Source organism: Acanthaster planci, linkage group LG12 (assembly GCF_054643075.1).
Source record: "Acanthaster planci isolate LZ-2023a linkage group LG12, COTS_SCS, whole genome shotgun sequence".
Lineage (NCBI taxonomy): Eukaryota > Metazoa > Echinodermata > Asteroidea > Valvatida > Acanthasteridae > Acanthaster > Acanthaster planci.
Window position 1 is genome coordinate 11,568,455 of NC_141788.1, and position 18,459 is coordinate 11,586,913.

The 18,459-nt window shown below is 38.1% G+C and overlaps 1 protein-coding gene and 1 pseudogene across 1 annotated transcript in view; both read left to right on the plus strand.

Annotated features, from left to right (window-relative positions):
- The window catches only part of LOC110980179 (dynein axonemal heavy chain 2-like), a 281,550-nt gene that overhangs the window by 159,087 nt on the left and 104,004 nt on the right, over positions 1-18,459 (plus strand). The window contains 7 exon segments of the mRNA XM_022236585.2: positions 3,568-3,685; positions 5,889-6,025; positions 9,181-9,321; positions 11,020-11,178; positions 15,909-16,153; positions 16,298-16,554; positions 17,157-17,323. Coding sequence (XP_022092277.2) covers positions 3,568-3,685; positions 5,889-6,025; positions 9,181-9,321; positions 11,020-11,178; positions 15,909-16,153; positions 16,298-16,554; positions 17,157-17,323 — 1,224 coding nt within the window.
- On the plus strand, positions 11,695-12,665 carry LOC147797153 (uncharacterized; annotated as a pseudogene).

The following is an 18,459-nucleotide window of genomic DNA, read 5'->3' on the forward strand; positions in this document are numbered from 1 at the left end:
ATAGAACTGGATAGAATGTCCAGATAGTTCAGCAATTTTGTGCATCAACAACCTTTGATTGGTTATCCAACCTTTAGTTTCTTTTCTTGAAATGCACTGTGTTAAATGAGTCTCAATGAGGCAGAGTTCAAAATGAAAGGATATTATTTATTCATTTAATACATACCTATATGTGTGATTATGGATGTTGGTGACAGAAGCCTTCTGAATGAGCAAAGATGTCTTAGTGCTGATAGCCACTTTCAATTTAACGGTAAAAAAATAGTATACATCCATTTTACTCCTGTGTAGACTTTGCTTAAAGTAGGTTTTATAATCAACCAAAATTGTGAATTTTTTTGTTGGAAACCCATCTGAAAGGTGCGTGAAGTTGAGTATTGCAATTACAAATTCATGTGTAATACATCTATGCCCTTCTGCTGCTGCTGTTATTGATTCCTCATTGAAGTAAGGATTGAGACAGATATTGGTAGAAAGTACCCGCTAGATGGAATTTGTACAACACATGCATAGTAACGGCACCAACCCCCCTCCCCTTTGCATATGTACTTTAAAGACGGTAATGTAGGGACAAAGTGAGAAAAAACAGTGCTCACTGATTTACTAAGGTGCTGAATTTTTGGCCCCACTGGGCCTTCATTGGAGCTGTGGGAGGACTAGTGGTTTGAATGCAGAAAAGTCCACCTTCAAACAACCTGGTTTCAGTGTGCCAATCTGGAATATGATGCGCTGTTCTGTCTCCAAGTGTCGAGCATCTGATGTTGTCATGGTTAGGACACAACACGTGCATGTCGTCACAAGTGGCATGCTACAGGGTGCCCTTGGAGTTAATGTCAGACGCTTTGCAGGTGCTCGGTGAATCGGTCAGCCACGTGCCATTTTGTTTCACCAATGTAGAGGACACTGCATGGTTGGCAGGAGATACAAGGTTGGCTGAAGTACACATGAATTTTCCTCTGGGGGTGTAACTGCCTTTCGGCCATTGATGCATGGGGGATTGTGGATAAACCTGCAAGTATTACAGTGAGGGCGATTGCAGGCCACAGTGCCGATGTTGCCGCTGTTGACATCGCATAGTGGTGGGATGACCGAACAGACTGAAGTCCCTCCAATCGATCGGTCATGTCGGAAGGCCAACAGGGGGAGTTGAGTCTTCACTTAAGATGTTGCTGGTCATGGGATCGGTATGCAACATGCAAGAGAACTTCATGATGATATCCCGGACTCGCAGGTTAAACGGGTGGTATGTCATGATCAAAGGGATGTGTTTGCTTGCATGTTTAGTTGATGGCATTAGTGCTTCCTCAAGGGTAATTGCAGAAACTCGACGTAAGGCACTGGTCGTGACATGTCAAGCTGGTTGACTTTATGGACAGTCCCTTGTCTCTGAAGCTGTTAATAATTCTCATTAGTTTTTCCGCAATGGAAAGAAAAGACATCCTTTTCTTTCTATATTTAGCTGTTTCAGCAGCTCTTGATTTTGTTAAATTTTTTTTCAGACTATTTTCTTCCACTATTCGACTTTGGTAGTTTTGTTAATCTGATTGACTTCAAACTTGGCATACCTTCAGACCAATCATCCAAGGATGGTCCTAGAAGAAATTCGTCATGATGACATCATCACACTATTCATTATTGAATTTTGAATTTTCCCCCATAGGTTTTGTACATGTTTTTCAACAGCCAGACTTCCACACTGTTCTCAACCTAATTTGATATATGTTAGGTCAAGATTCTTGGTCCAAATAGTTAGAGAGGTTTTAGGAAAATATTCCTCGTGATGACGTCATCACATGATTTATTATTGAATTTTGAATATTTCATTTTTCTCCATAGAGTTTGTGCACGTTTTTCAACAGCCAGATTTCCACACTGTTCTCAACCTAATTTGATATATGTCAGGTGGAGATTCTTGGTCCAACAGGTAGATAGGGTTTAGGAAAATAATTGTCATTATGACGTCATCAGGTGATTTATTATTGAATTTTGAATATTTAATTTTTTGCCATAGGGTTTGTACACGTTCTACGCAATTTTTGAGCATAATGCGTGAGCAGTCTTCAACTTCGACCGAGAATTACTACCAGAACGAAAGAAAAAACAGACTAAATTTTCCCTTCCGTTCGATTTGCAAATATGCCCAAGAGTCAGATTATCAAATAATATTTCATAATTTTTTTCCAGTTTAGACAAAAATCATGTGACATGAAATTAAAGGAACAGTTTTTCTGCACACATTTCTAGCCCATTGACTTTGTACACATTTTTGGTAAATTTGCGATGTTAGATCGTGATCAGAGTGGTAGCAAACGAAGACCCTGATAAACAATTATTCCAAAGGGATGATGTTGTGATGACGTCATCATCTGATTTGTTACTGATTTTTCAATATTTATTTCTGCCGTTGACTTTGTACACGTTTTGAAACCACCAATTTTATAACTTTCCGATGTTTGATCGTCATCAAAGCTACAGCCAACAAAGACCTTGATACAAGAATTATTCCAGATTGCTTTTTAAAATTAATGTGTTTTTATTTATTTTTCCCCATTAAACAACTTGAAATCCGAAACAGCTCTGTGGTTGTTGCTGTTACAATCACTACCTCTAGTTTTCCATTCTTTTTCTTCATATTTCTTTCAAAATGGCATTAATTTAATGCACAGTTGTTCTCAGCCACTTTGGTCACTTTGTAGGTTTGTATCTATGTTGAAGTTACACCAACAAAAGACCCTTCTCCATATGTGGTCCCAGAGGAATGACATGATGACCTCGTCACATGCTTTATTATGACCTCGTCACATGCTTTATTATGACCTCGTCACATGCTGTAGACTAAAAGTGTTTTAAGTTACTTCAAGTACACACATGAAAAAACTGTTATGGCAAGGCAGTGGAACATAGAACCTCAAATTAAACATAGAAAATCATCAAATCAAAAGTTGCAATAGAAAGGCTGATGTACATGTAATCCTGAATGTGTATCATGGTACAGTGAACATCAGCAATCCTTGCCCAAGGCGAGGTTTGTCTGCTGCAGGCTAATATTCTTGACACATTGGTGATATCTGTTACTAGTGCCCGCAATGCTACACTTGTAGCCCATGTATGTGTTGTGCGCAAAGGTCACAGTGGTTTGGGGCTTTTGCACCATGCCAGACAGGGACCTTATGGCAGTAAAAGCAAGAGTGCATTTTTATTAAGTTCATTTTTCATTATCGTCAGACTGATTCCCTGTGATTAAACCAAGAAAATACGTTGTCCAGAGGTTAAAGTGTAGGCTTGTGGACCTACGGACCTTGGTTCGATTCTTGCCCATTGCATGTCCCTTTTTTGGCCACCCAAAAGAGGGGACAAGATTCTCCTTTTAATTTTAAAAATTGATTTCTGTAATACGTACGTTTTTCCTTTCCTGATGTTTGGCTCTGGAGGATGATTTAAAGAAACAGAAAGTGAGAAATTGAAATATTCATCTATGTAATTTGAACAAACGTGTTTCTCTAAAAATGAGGTTACAACAGGCATAGTCCCTTGTTTTCAATTCTCTGTGTTTTTTGTCAAATGAAGGATTTTCCAATCAACCCTAAAGCGTTATCACTGGGAGAGCTGTATGGAGAATTTGATCTAAACACTAATGAGTGGACGGATGGTGTGCTATCAAGTGTCATGAGGCAAACCTGTGCAGGTAAGTTTGCAGCCTTAAGAATTCAAACCAGACGTACTTTGTAGTATATAGTGTATAACACTAGAAGATGGGAAGAAATTTAAATACCTGTATACTCTTTAAACTTCTGATATAAATTAAGTAGTCTGGTATGTAGTCTGTCTCACTTATTTTTTCATGCTCAGAGTAGGGCCCTGGGAGCATTTTCAAACATTATGTGACTCCATAAGGGCCTCTAGTACAAAGCAGACTTAATTTTGTCAAGTTATTTGAGGTTATCAAATCATTCTGAAGGTACAGTTGGCTTTCACTTGTTTGAATTCTGTAAATAATAAGATTCATGATGTAATGACAAAGTTTATGAGCCTGCAGTTTTGTGCACATTTCTATATTATACACATTTATATAGTAAGTATCTCATAACAAGCTCGATGGAACAAAATTTTGCTTTATATTAAAAGTATCTCACGGTAGAGATTTATAGTGATTAGAGCAAGAATTTTTTTCCCTACATGGCAATATGGAAGTCTTTTTGTCATCTAGAAAGTTTTATCAACTAGGAATATTGAATATGGAAGTCTTTTTGTCATCTAGAAAGTTTTATCAACCAGGAATACTGAATTTTTACTTCACCTACCTGATTTAGCATGACTTTACATGTAATGTCAACCAAAAAATCTGGGCAGCACGTTTTTGTTATTTCTAGGGCAAGTCTATGAATAGTTCCCCTTGTTGTCCCATATACATAATTGTAAAGACTTGCTATGTGGAAATTCCTGTTGCTATTATCCCTCCAGATGCCCACCAGTAGAACGAAATAAACTGAAATCCAAGAATATCTCTAAGGGAAAATCTTGTCATGTATTAGAGAAAGTGCACACAAAATAGTGGACTTACCTCCAACAGGCATGCATTTGGCAAAGTTTCTTTCAGTGTTTTGTTTTATAAAGATGGAGCTTGGCTTCACATCTATACTTACCTAAGCAGCGTGTGGCTTTCACACATTGCAATATGCGTGATGTACATCCCTTCAGAAAAATATATGCCTGATGGAGTGTAAAAGTTAATTTTTAACTAAATTTCTCAACCCTTCTAGAAACATCCCCGAGAAAAATAAATGTTTTGCACTACTGCAAATAACTGGCTTTATGGGTAACAGTGAAACATAAATCAAATTGAAAGTGATTGAACGGGTCCTCATTTGACATATTCTCATTGAGGATTTGTGTTTGGAAAGTCTAGGAACTGGTAAAGAAAGTCAGAAGGTATTTGCACATTTATGGATATATGCAAAGTTGTGTGTTGACAAGTTCACTCTGTGGAAGTTGTTACTTAATACTGTTAATGTAGGTTCTTTTTAATGTATTGTGTAAATAAGTCATTTTTTTACCGTCAAAATACAGTTTAACAGGAACAGATGCAGTTATCCAGATATTAACATCAATAACATCAAATTTTTGCAGCTTATTTTATAAGTACAGATTGTTGGATTAGAATTCTACTTTATGGGAATCCCTGGTTTCAGTACCATATATATACAGTTACTTTTTTACTAGTGCATGCAACAATGAAAACTTCATGATAATAAATATGGCCAGATCAGAGGAACTTGTGAGAATGAGAGTGAATAGCATTGTCTTTCAGTGTAAGTTGCTTGAGTAACGGTCCTGTCACATTTTGAATATGTCAAGCTCATGCACAAAGACAGTTCAAAACGTTGCAAAACACATTGAATTTTCACATTCATGTTAGAACCTCTATTTCCCAGGGTAAAAGTACATCACTTTCCAGGGGACTTGTTTAAAGATGTGCAGTAATTAGTAACTACTATAAAAAACTTAGTGTTTAAGTAATCTTTAGTGCATGTTTGCCTGTCACATCACATAAATTTTCTTTGGTAGAGAACATGAGTAATTTTTTTTGTATATTTTGAGGATTACTCAATGCTAATTATTAATTTAAAAATTACTAATGTCAGCATCCGAAGTGAGTTTGGATTCCTAGTTCACATTTCAATTTTGGAGTATTGGTTTTGTTGAAAGGAACATGATAAGGGTCTGCATGTTTGTCATGTTTTAAGTATAGGTTTCTCTATCAATACGTTGTGGGGGTCAGTTTAAGTGGGCACTCCCAACAGTGTGGTTATGCCATTTGTGAAGTTTGATCCTTTCTGTCATGTAACAATGCACATTTCTTTGTTTTGTTCACTTTATATCTTACCTAGATGAAAAGCCAGATGAGAAGTGGTTGATGTTTGATTCACCAGTAGACACTTTGTGGATTGAGAGCATGAACTCTGTCATGGATGACAATAAAGTTTTGACACTCATTAATGGTGAACGCATTGCCATGCCAGATCAGGTCAGTTTGATATACTAGGACCGGACAGTTAATTGTGCTGTCTAACTATTGAGTTCTTTTCCTAGGTTGGAGACCATTGAGGAGACTGATCATGATGGTATTGCCCTAAGGGGAATAAAGAATGTTTATATTTTTTATGTGTCCAAAAGCAGATGCTTTTTGATGAGAAAAGATATTTTTTAATAACTCTTCCTTGAAAAACTGCCTTTGAATTGTTGGTAACAAAGTTTGGAATACAAGATCAAAGGTCAAGTTACCAAGATGATTAAAGGAAAATAATTACTTTCTGCTGATGCCATTTTAAAGGTAGAGTGGACTGTGGTCCATTTGCAAATGTCTGAAGATTAAGCCGTCAGATTGCTATTAAAATTGTACTTTGTATGATGATCATTTCCAAATGTATCAAGTGACATACTTGGAAAATGCCATGAATCTTGCTCTCATGCAGTCTGATTTGAGACTTTGCAAACCTGTGGTATGATTTATCCATGATAGTACAGAGAATCATTTGACCTCTATATCATTGAGGTGTAGCTAACTGAATGAGATACATCCTCAAGATCTATTGTGTCAGAAGAGGGCACACTTCAAAGCATGATTTGGTCACTTTTAAAAAGTTGGCACTTTTGATAGAGTAAACATTTGAAGAAATTTTTGTTAATCCATCTTAAGATTTTTAGCAATTTTTTTTTACTGAGGAAAAATGCAAAAATGACAAATACTTCACTTTACCTTAATTAAAAAAAACAGGTTGTACTAGATACAGTACAGATCAGATTCTTAGCCGACACGATACACGCTGTAGCATTTCAGTGTGTATTGAATTCAATATACACGGAAGGAGTTAACTGCAGACACAAAACACGCTCACTCCTGCATAACAAAGAACACCGATGATGTAATCCAATCTGCCCAGTTTAAACTTACACATGCTACACACAAGCCACAGGACTGCAAGCGCTCTGTTCTGTTGACCGACACAATTATTTTCCTTGTTTTGGATAACGAAAAATATTGAGCTTAATTGCAGTTCAACTAGTGCTGGAATGTGGTCCGTAGTTTACCTTATATGTACGACATATCATAAAATTATTTTTAAAGATAAAGCTTTTTAATGGGACTTACAGGATTGAGGAAAGTGGAGCACCAGCATCACTTTTCCATGTTTGGTTTATCCAGGTTTGGATCGCTCAAAAAACATCCGGGCAGAAAATGATCAGGCACAGAAAATAATCCAGCGTGAAATTCTTTTTTCAGCCAACACAACTGCAACTACATGTAGTAGATTTTAAGACAAAGTATTAGAGAAAACTACTTTATGTACAAAAACTTACAGAGAATCAGAATGGCCCCCACAGCGGCAATCCTAACATTTGCATAAAAGTTGTTGCTGTACTCGAGTTCAGTGTGTACAAAATCGTGAATATAAATTTGATCCAATGTAGCGATTATTCAAGTCCGTTTATGACCATGCAGCTGGAAAATCTATCAAAACGAAAAGATCGTGCTGATTGTGACACAATTACAACCAAATTAAATGGCAAAGATCACACCAAAAAGAATGGAAGTCAGAACCAAAAAAAGCTTCCAATGATAAAAAGATTGGGCCCAGGTGCTGCTTCAAGCTTTGTCATGCCGGTAATATCACCAACGCAAGGGAAAAGGTTAGTATCAACAAGGATGGACAATTTCCGGACAGATTTCCTCTGCATGCACACTGCCAGCAATAACCACTGCCTGCCAGTTGCTGTATATAATGAGAAATAGCCAAAAATGTTCCATAGAACCAGCCCAGCAGAACGAATGCTGAAACCTTGCATATAAATGCTGCAAATCGTCTATAACTTGAGTTTGGGAATGCCCGCAGTATCACCTGTATGCGCAACTGCTGACAATTTACAGACAAATGGTGAATGATAATACAATGGATGTAAAATCTGTATGCACATGGTAGAGATGAGCTTCACACATATGCATGTTATGACGCACAATGATGGCTGTAGCTGATTATTGTAGGAGATGTATTTACATGAATATGCAATACTGCTGTTCTGTTTTATGATTGGTAGTTGGGATGAAAGCACTGGGGTGGTTGTGATTTCGTGATTGCCCAGTACCGCACTATGCATATACATGTACTGGGTGACGTTTTTTGTTTTGTAGCATAATACATGTGCACAGAAAAGTATTATGGCTTGCTGTGCAGCTGGAAAAGTGGAGTAAAAATTTACGTAAATTCAATGTTCAGTTTTAATTCAATTTTAATGGTTCTGGCTGAGAAATAGATTTCTCCCGTGGTTACTTTTTATTCGAAAATAATTTTTTCCGCGATCCAGAATGACTTAAAACCGATCTGGAACTAGGAATAGCATCGTCATCACTTTCTTCAATCTCAAGCTCAAATGTAGAAATTATTATGGAATATCTAAACACACAAGGTAGACTGTAGACTACTGATCAATTTCACTGGATTTTGAAAATTTTTAGATGCAATCCAACTGAATAATGTTCGTGATCCAGAACCATGTCAGCAGGGCTGCATGATTTGACTTGACTTTATGCAGAGTTCACTTCACTGCGTATGCAGTTGTTCACTACACATTGATGGTTGAACTGTCTGATCTGTGGTCACAAGCCCATTGACATAATGAGGTCCACAGCCTGGCTTATCTTGCATTGGACCAGCAATGTATGCAAAAAAACATGAAGCATGTATTGAACAGCATGTCAGGTTCACTGTTCGTGTTTGTGTGTCTGCTAAAATTCTGAGCTGTACTGTATATGGTCAAAACCAAAATGAAGGCTGTTGCAACTTGCACTTCAGTTAGCCATCAGTTTATGAGATTCAATTAAAATAAATTACAACCAAGATTGTATATCAGCTGTCAGTCCCCGGGAGCACACTCTTTGGACATTAGGGAAACTTTAATCTGCAACATATTATTAGTGCATGGTTTATGTGCTTGAATACATATTTTGGTTGATATTGTTTATTAATTACAAAGTCAAATATTGTTCTTTAGAGTTAAGCTGTGGTATTACAGTAATTCTGTGAACATCCCTACAAATGTGGTACAGAGATGTTCATGCTTAAAAGAAGGTTTGAGTGGATGGAATACTACAAATAGTAGATTTTTGCAATATTATCTTTGTAGGTAACATTGCTGTTTGAAACCGAGAATTTAGCTGTTGCTTCCCCGGCCACTGTGAGCCGTTGTGGTATGGTTTACATGGACTATGCTGACACAGGATGGCAGCCATATGTCACATCTTGGTTGCAGAAAAGATCAGACAAGGTATGGTTCCATTCTCCTTTTTTTCTTCAAACTGTTATTAGCTCAGAACTTTTCTAAGGGTAACAGTTGCACTATTACAAAACCATTTTGATAGATACTAAACATCTGATAAACTTTCCCAGGAATGCACATGTGCACATCCCATCATGGCCATTCTGTACATTTTGGGTCCATATTTTTGCTATCCCAGTTGCCTTTTACAAATAATGTTGTAACTCCTAGAGGCACTTCTTCATGTAATCCTTATCAAGGGGATTCCTTGAAGCAAATTACTTATTGAAGAAATAAATTGCAGTGCAAAGTCATTTGATTCTTGAATGGCAAATCATGTATTTCATTTAGTTCAGAAATTGTTCTTTTAACACTCAAAAGCAGGAAAGGACTACTCCGGAGCCAAACAAGTGTGGGAAGCTTTTCACTGTAAAATTCTTGGTGACCATCACCAGTGGTGTAAATCTGTGTTGGAAATTGGGGGATAGGGTATGCGGAAAGGTGGGGGAGGGGGATGACTTCCCGACCATGGATATTAGAAAAGCGGGGGGGGGTTGACACCATATACACCACAAGGGGCGATGTTCATGATAAAGATGTATATCTCTAATGTGTATCAAATTCATGCAGAATCTTACATGTACATTAGAATGGCATATTTATGGCTTTATAAAATCGTTTCTCTTTTTAGTGATATTGCAAACATTCTAGTCGGGACATCGTGAAAGTTCTTAACAATCCACTTTATTACTTTTTTTTGCTCATCACAAAATAAGTGGGGGGATGATTCAGTAGCCCATCCCCACCTAAAAAAGGGAAGGGGGATATATACTGCCCCCCCCCGGATTTACGCCCATGCTATCATGACCTCTATGGGGGGATATGGCGCCCTTCTAAAGAAAACATGTTTTCTTTTAATTTTTTTTCTACTTGTCATTTTGAGACAGTTTTCAATTTGAAAGATCAAAATAAATTTTTACCTCCATAGCAATGATACCTACACTAAACATAAATAGAACAAGTAAATATGGCATTTATAAAGCTCCCATCAAACTATGAAGTCATTTGTGAATTATTTTGTGCCCAAAAAATTCCTTCCCCTATTTGGACATTAAGTTTGTCAAATTGTGAATTTGTGATCAATCAGCTTCTGAGAATGTGCTTTGTGAAGAGGCTGAAGGGTCTCCTATAAATTTCGAGTCTAAAGTATGACATTAGTACAGTGACCCTGTCATACGTGCAGTGTGGACCGGTATAATTTGATATGGTAATAGCATTAGAATTTATTTAAAACTACTTTTACTTGTTTTGAAGATAATGTGCATTCCTCACTCAAGATTGCAAATTAAAGAATGTGCTCTGAACTTTTACAAAATATATCAAATGTGATGGACATAAAAGTATGGTCCCAAAATTGATAAAATGACCCAGTTATAAATCAAGTGTCTTCCCTTTTACTGAATCAAAAACACACCTTAGTGAAGAGTTTGTGATCTGGTTGTTGATACTTCTGTGAGCTTATTTGTTCAACTTCCACAAGTCTTTTCAGTCCCATAATATGCCTTAGCTATTCATCCATGTGGCTCTTTTTCAGAGAAGAATCTGTCTTTCATTTCTATTAAAGTTACAGGTTTCACATCCATCATTTATCCAACAATTTAAAGATCAATGTTGTTTACGGGTGTTGTTTTTAATTTTTCAAAACAGCATTCCCAAGAAATTCTTCAGAGGCTTTTTGACAAGTACCTGATCAAAATACAGGACTTCAAGCAACATAACTGCAATGAACTGGTACCTATCTCTGAACTGAATGGTGTGATGTCCCTCTGCAAACTCTTTGCTGCATTAGCAACTGAAGAAAATGGAGTAAGTTAACACAACCAGGGTTCACTCAGCAAATTTCAAGTAATGGCATAAGTTGTCAAAATACCTATAATGCATATTAAACTACATGTACACTGGTTTCTTGAATATTTTGTTAGGCCAACTGATCAGAACTACAGCTGAATTAGTAGATATTCACCATTCCACTGTAGCGCCTTTTGAAATCTCTCACTGCATTTAAGAGAAAGATGCTTGTTAAAAGCATCTAATGAGACTAATGTTAATTTTATTGCTTAGGGACTGTGCCATTTTCCATATTTTCTGCAGGACCTTGCTGGCTGTATTTATATTAATCCATGTCAAGCTAGCTAAACAAACCTTGAACTCCAGACCAGTTTCTATATGGAATAGTTCATTTGATTAATAAAAGATATAAATATTCAAGACACTCTGAGGATTTGCCTTGAAATAAAGAAATAGATATGTGCACTTAACTCCCTGTGCTCCTGCACTGACATCATCATCAAGCCAGCAGATAAATGTGCAGTTATGGTAATTATGGACTGACAGCAATACATTGATGAAGCCCATCGCCAACTTAACAATCACACTAACTACAAGCATATCCATCTCAATTTAGACCCCACTTGAACATTCTCAGATTCAGCAGGTATATGTACTGGATGATATGCGTATAGTGACCAACTATCTAAGAAAGGTCTGAAGTTTCTGTCCCCTATCGATTTTAGAACTACTACCGGTAGGTTTATCTACTCCCCAAGATCCACAAGGCAGGCAGGATAACCTTGTTTCTGGAAATGGATTGCCCATTGAACACATCTCTCTGTTCATTGACACTTCTCTCAAACCCCTCATTCCATAGATCCCGTCATATATCCACGGCACACCAGCCTTCCTACGAAAGCTGGAAAACATCAAGAACCAGATTCCCAGCACAGCCATCATTTGGACCTTTGATGTTTCTAACATTCCCCATGAAGAAGGTATTCATGCCTGCTGCTCTGCTCTCGTGAAGAGTGGACACACAACTCCCCCCATCAGCGATGTCGTGATGCTTATGAGACTTGTGCTAACCAGAACAATTTCTCCTTCATGGGCAAACACTATCTACTGGTACATGGCACAGCTATGGGCACCCGCATGGCTTGCCTCTTCATGGGTAACCCAGAAGAGCGCATGCTTACATGTATTTCAGCACTATGCCGCCCTTGGATCTGATGGAGATACATTGATGATGTATTTTTCATCTGGACCAGTGACAGTGGCTATCTAGACATCTTCATTAACCATAACAATTCTTTTCACAGGACAATTAACTTCACTTCAGAATATTCCCTCCATCAGGCAAACTTTCTCGATATCAGCATCCGGAAGGAGAACAACCTTGTGACTACTGACCTTTATTCCAAGCACACAGATACCCATCAGTATCTTCACTCATCCAGTTCTTACCCTAGACACTGCAAGCACTCAGACTGAGATGCTTTCTCCCATCACTTCTAGGAACAGAAGAGGCATTTGATTGCAAGAGGGCACAGCTGTCACCAGGTTCAACGCTCTATCAGTAGGGCCCGCTCTGTCACTAGAAGTCTTGCACTCAAGGAGAAGACTTGACCTTAAATCATATTTATTGTTATCGTTACTGTTCAGTCTTTATCTTAACTTAAAATTCCTGATGTATTGCCTTCTCATGTTTTGGAGGGGTAATGGCATGGCGGGGTTCCCCCAAAACTCTCAAGCTCCCTGCGTGTTCAATTTGCACCCCAGTTGTTTCAGGTCGTGGTTAGTTATTTTAAAGTTGAATTTATTTTTAAACACACGAAAACTTTGTTTTCCCATTTCCCTGATTTGTGCGTCAGAGAACCCACACGCTAGGGCATGGCATGCTGCACCTATCTGAAAACTGTGACCCGTGTACAGCTTGGGGTCTAAACTTGCAAATTTATAGTGCATTTGCACGGGCTATCCATTAGGCCAGCAATACAAAAATTGAGAGTGAAGAGCTTTCCGTTATAGGAGACTGCTCATTGGAGCGTGTACAGGGCAAAACACATTTCCTGTGCGTGCGATTTCCAAACGGGTGCGCTTGCTGTTGGTGCTTATAATGTTCGAATACTGTGGACAAACTCACATTGTTGATGTTCTCATGAATGTTCTTTATTTTCAGCGCATTCACAGTATTGCGGTTTGACACGGTGATGTCCCCAATTCTCAAAAATGCCGCAAAGGCTAAAAAAAACATGCTGCAGTACATCACCATCTGATATCTGGATCCTGTGCAATTTAGATTCTTTGTATTCTTGTTAGTAATGCTTACTAATAGGGAATTATCCATGTGGATGATTATCCGTTTATTTGCAAAGACTTTTCCCCATATGTACACATGAAAATAATCCTTTGAGCATGATATTCTCGTTGACCCATGCCTCTGGCCATTGGCCAAAAACCCACTGTTAGCGAAAAACTGCACTGGAGCCCTGATCTGATGCATCGGAAGAGAAATGCAGTGTACTTGTCTTGTAACTTGTTTTGAAATGGGAAAAAAGCTTTAACGTTGAATTGACGTAGAAACGAAAGCCCAGCATGCAAGTGGTTTTTTTTTTTTTTGGCTAGTGCATTAATCCATATGAAATGTTTCAGGTTTTTGACACGGAGTGTTAGATTAATAAGTCTTCTGAAGAATGCTTTCCTAGGTATGACTGACCACTTTACAAGCAAAAATGAGACACCTAATGACGGACTGCAGCTGTTTGAGTCTCAATTAGGTTTTTGACAATGCGTCCTCGACTAAGCCAATGATTTACTCACAGGCATTGGCAGTTTGTCCGTGGCTTTGTGAATGGTCTTGCCCTCTTTCTGCATTTCTGTTTGTGGGATGTTGCTGAAGTGAATATTGAGAGCTGAATTGCCTCGAGCTTGCTGTGTTAACTGAAAAATGTTTTCCCTCCGGTTCTGAAATTACTGAACCTCAAAAGTTGCAGCGCACTGCCAGGTGATTCCCTACACACTTTGCACATTTGTATTTGTAAGCGCGTCCGTCTTTGCACAGTAGCCCCTTGTTGTAACAAAAATAAAAGCCAAGTTGCTGAAACTGATTTGTCACATATGATCTGTTGCGAGGCCTAAAGTAATTCTCTCCTTGTTGGCCCTCCTTACCATCTTTATTCCTATTGGAAGAGGTTGCTTTCAGATAAAGCTCCATATGGGAATTATTCCATGGGAGATTAGTGACTTGATGCAGTTTTCTGAAACTGACATACTCATAGAAATTGCCTCCCTTGTTAACTATCTGTCATATGACTTTACTGTATTTGAGGACACTTGCACTGTCTTCTGGGAACTTTGCAATATAAATTGTTGCAAACATTGCAAAGGCCAACATTCATTCATTCTTTTCTTAGGCAATTTTTTGCTACTGGGAACTACATGTAGCTTCAAGACGCCTGGTTGGGGTCAAGTAGATTACCAAATCTACATATTCATTTACTCAATTGTTTTCCTGAATTTCGGAACTGTGTCGAGGGGAAGTGGTGCGGAAAAGGGAGCTATCCTTTCTGAGCCTAAGGACTCATGTTCACTATCTATACACAAGCCCAGAGCTAGAGAGGGTTCAACCAGGATTCGGCCCCGTTCCAATCCAGGTGTACCATGCGGGTGTTGATCTAAAGGAGCAGTCCTCTGTCTCCCTTGTGCCAACTCCTGAGTAATATTGCTTTTACTCTGTCCCATTTGTCTTGATGGTACGCCTCCTGCCAGACTCTGAAGTGTCCAGAAAGATGGTGCCGTCATTGTTATGGTGTGCTGTCCAATTGCATTGACAGATCCAATATGTTCCAAGTCTCCAGCAGAACTGAGGAGTGAGGTCATTTTCTCCAACCTACCCTTTTTGTCTGTCATGCCTTGGTGACGCCAAAATTTGATTTTGAACATGGTCCTGCTTTATGCGGAAAAATGCTGTACTCACAATTTTCTGCTGAGATTGAGTTGATGTAGCACGTAATGGACGGTCCTGGTGTTTGTCGTGGTGAGAATGTGAAGTGGTACTTTTGCTTCGGTTGCTTGTGAGAAAATGAAAGCTAGCATGCCCCACCCTTCTTTTCCTCTTTCTTGTGCCTTTGTGTTCTTTGCATTCATATAATCCGTTGTGTAACCTCTTTAGTAATGCTGTGTTGCTCACCCAGCCCAGATTGGACTAAGCGTGGAAAGTGTGTAGCCCAGTCATCCATAAAATTCATTAAGTGTCGCTTAATTTTTTTATACTGTTCGGCAAACTAAAAACAATGATTTGAGTGTTGACAAAAATGTTATTTTGGTGAAAATTATGACACATCTGGACTATGCAAACTTAAAAGACACTATGGTTTAATTTTTTGCGGAGTGCACATAATATTTACCCACGAAGTCCACAATTGTAGAACCCGCTGTGGCCGATGCTAAATGGAAGAATTTCATAATCGTCATGCCATGTGAGATGTGCCTGCTTTCAAAAGGTCAACAAAACCAGATAACTGGATAACTGCTTTTCAAAGCTCGGTTAACCGGTTTTGAAAATCTCCAATATCTCCCACCACTGATACAAATTGTGCAGGAGGCATGAATAGATTTCATCTTAATGTAGCCCATTGCAGGAATGAATTTGTCAATGTGTGTGTACAAATAGTGGTGCTTCATTTACCTCTAAGTACATGATTACTCACAGCATCTGTGGGGGTTAGAACCAACTATAAACAAACTGTTGTTTTACATTTCAGGTGAACCCATCAGATAAGGAGAACTATGAACGCATGATTGAGCTGTGGTTTCTCTTCTGTCTGATTTGGTCTGTCTGCTCAGCTGTGGATGAAGACGGGCGCAAAAAGCTAGACAACTACATTCGTGAAATTGAAGGCACCTTCCCGAACAAGGACACTGTATATGAGTACTATGTGGATTCTAAGAACAAGAACTGGGCTCACTGGGAAGACAAGCTCAGGAGTGGCTGGAGATATCCCACAAAGTAAGTAACACTTGAGCTTGTGGAACAACATTTTGTTAAATTTTACTGGAATATGTATTACTGGTCTCAGTTTTCAAATGTACACCTCTGCACATCAAAAATTGCATACATGTTTGTTTTTTTTACTTTTTTTTCTTGATATAGTGCTCCATTCTACAAGATCATGGTACCTACCGTGGACACTGTGCGGTACAATTTCTTGGTCAGTGCCCTGATTGGTGCAGTTCAGCCTGTGCTTCTAGTTGGTCCAGTTGGCACTGGCAAAACATCTATTGCACAGAGTGTGTGCAGCAAGTTAGATGCAGCCAAGTACAGTGTACTGACAATCAACATGTCTGCACAGACATCATCTAATAACGTGCAAGAGATAATAGAGAGTCGGGTGGAGAAAAGAACCAAAGGTATGGCTACATTTACTTAATTAGTTTGCCATAGTTGATCATTATATTGGGAAACCAAATGGGTGGACATTATATGAGAATCATAGAAAATTTGGGAATTTCTTTTCATTTGGAATCTTTTCTTGTAAAAAATCCTTATTAAAGTTGTAAAACTCTGAGTGGGCATACACTCTATTCATTCAACAACAGTAGATCTAGATTCACTTGTGTTACACTGCTGCCAAACTGTATTATTCTGACTATCAGTAATTGTTCTTATCTTGATGAGCAATGCATGGTACAGCAGTGGCAAGGTTGTGACTTTTGACATGTGGTTTGACTGGATTTTTCACAATTAAATGATAATACACACAAGCATGATACATTAGGAATAAACTACACTGGCTGTTCATTAGAATAAGTAATGCTTGATCAAACTTGTCCAAAGTGTTGATATAAATTTTCAGCTTACAGTGCCATGTATAAACCAGATTTAAAGGATATTTTCACAACCCCACTGAATCTGATTGGATAAAGTGTTGTACAGTGTACCAATCAATCAATCAATTAGTGTACCAATCAAGTTTCCTACTTGTTACCATCAAAACTCATTGATATTGAAGGGGTATATGTTCCCATCGGCGGCAAGAAACTGTTAACCCTGATGGATGACTTCAACATGCCTGCAAAGGACACATTTGGATCCCAACCTCCACTAGAACTTATGAAGCTGTGGATGGATTACGGATTCTGGTATGATCGCCTCAAGCAGACGTCAAAATACATAAAGGTACAAATCAAAAACTAGTTATATCTCTCAAGTACTGGATGCTTTACCCATCACCAATGTAATTTAAATATATCCAAAATTTAAATATAAACTCAAAATTGTATCGACAGTTTTTGTCAGATATTGACAAAAGTCTTGGTCTTCTGAAACACAATGACGCTGTTGGCTTTTATTCTACTGTCCAAATAGAAGGTTTACAGATATGTCATTATGTTGACTCTTATGAGCAGCATTTACTCTTCTGATAACATGTCAGTTTTATACCAAGAATATGGGTTGATTTTCAATATTTCCAGAAGTATACTGATTGGGGATTCAGTAGATCAAAGCTGAAGGTCATTATGGCTAAACAATAGACGTGGTTTGCACCATAACCGAAGAAGGACTTGGTATATCAACTTCAAAAATTTGGCAGTGGGTTTGTGTTGCCGTTCTCTAGAAGTCTACTGATAACTGACCCATAGGTCAAAGGTTAAGGCCAGTAGTTTTAAAACAACAGAAATGGCTTGCCCATCATAAATTGATGAGAACATTACATATCAACTTCAAACATGTAACATAGGTTATCTCTGTTCTCCAGGAGCTCTTCCATTTTGGACTCCTAAGTCATATGTGAAGATCATAAATAGTTAAACAACAAAAAAGGTTTTCCTATCAGAACCGAAGTTACCTTTAAAATGTTACCCTTCCAGGTCTCTCATTGGTGCTTTATTTGTAATTATTTAAGGTACTGGTACCATACATTCTGTGTTTATGTACATGTACATGTACATCCAGTAGTCTTTCCTTCTTTTCTCAGTGTTACTAAAAAGGCATTTTTTTCTTCCCATTTTTTTTCTTCTGGCTTGTTCTTCTCCATTAAAGTCCATTCACTTCGTGCATGTTTCTTCACCCTTGACTTTAGTATATTTCCAATATTGGTTCAACATCAAACTTATACCAGTGAAGAACCCTGATGCATAGACAATCCCGTAAGAATGAAATCATCACGTGATTTATTATTTTTTTTTTTAATTTTGGCTTTGTCTGACTTTGTACACAGTTTTAATGGGTTCATTTTAGTCACTTAAAGGACTTGGACCTTAACTAAAGTTACGCCAAGCACAGACCTTAATTCAAAAATAATATAAAACTAA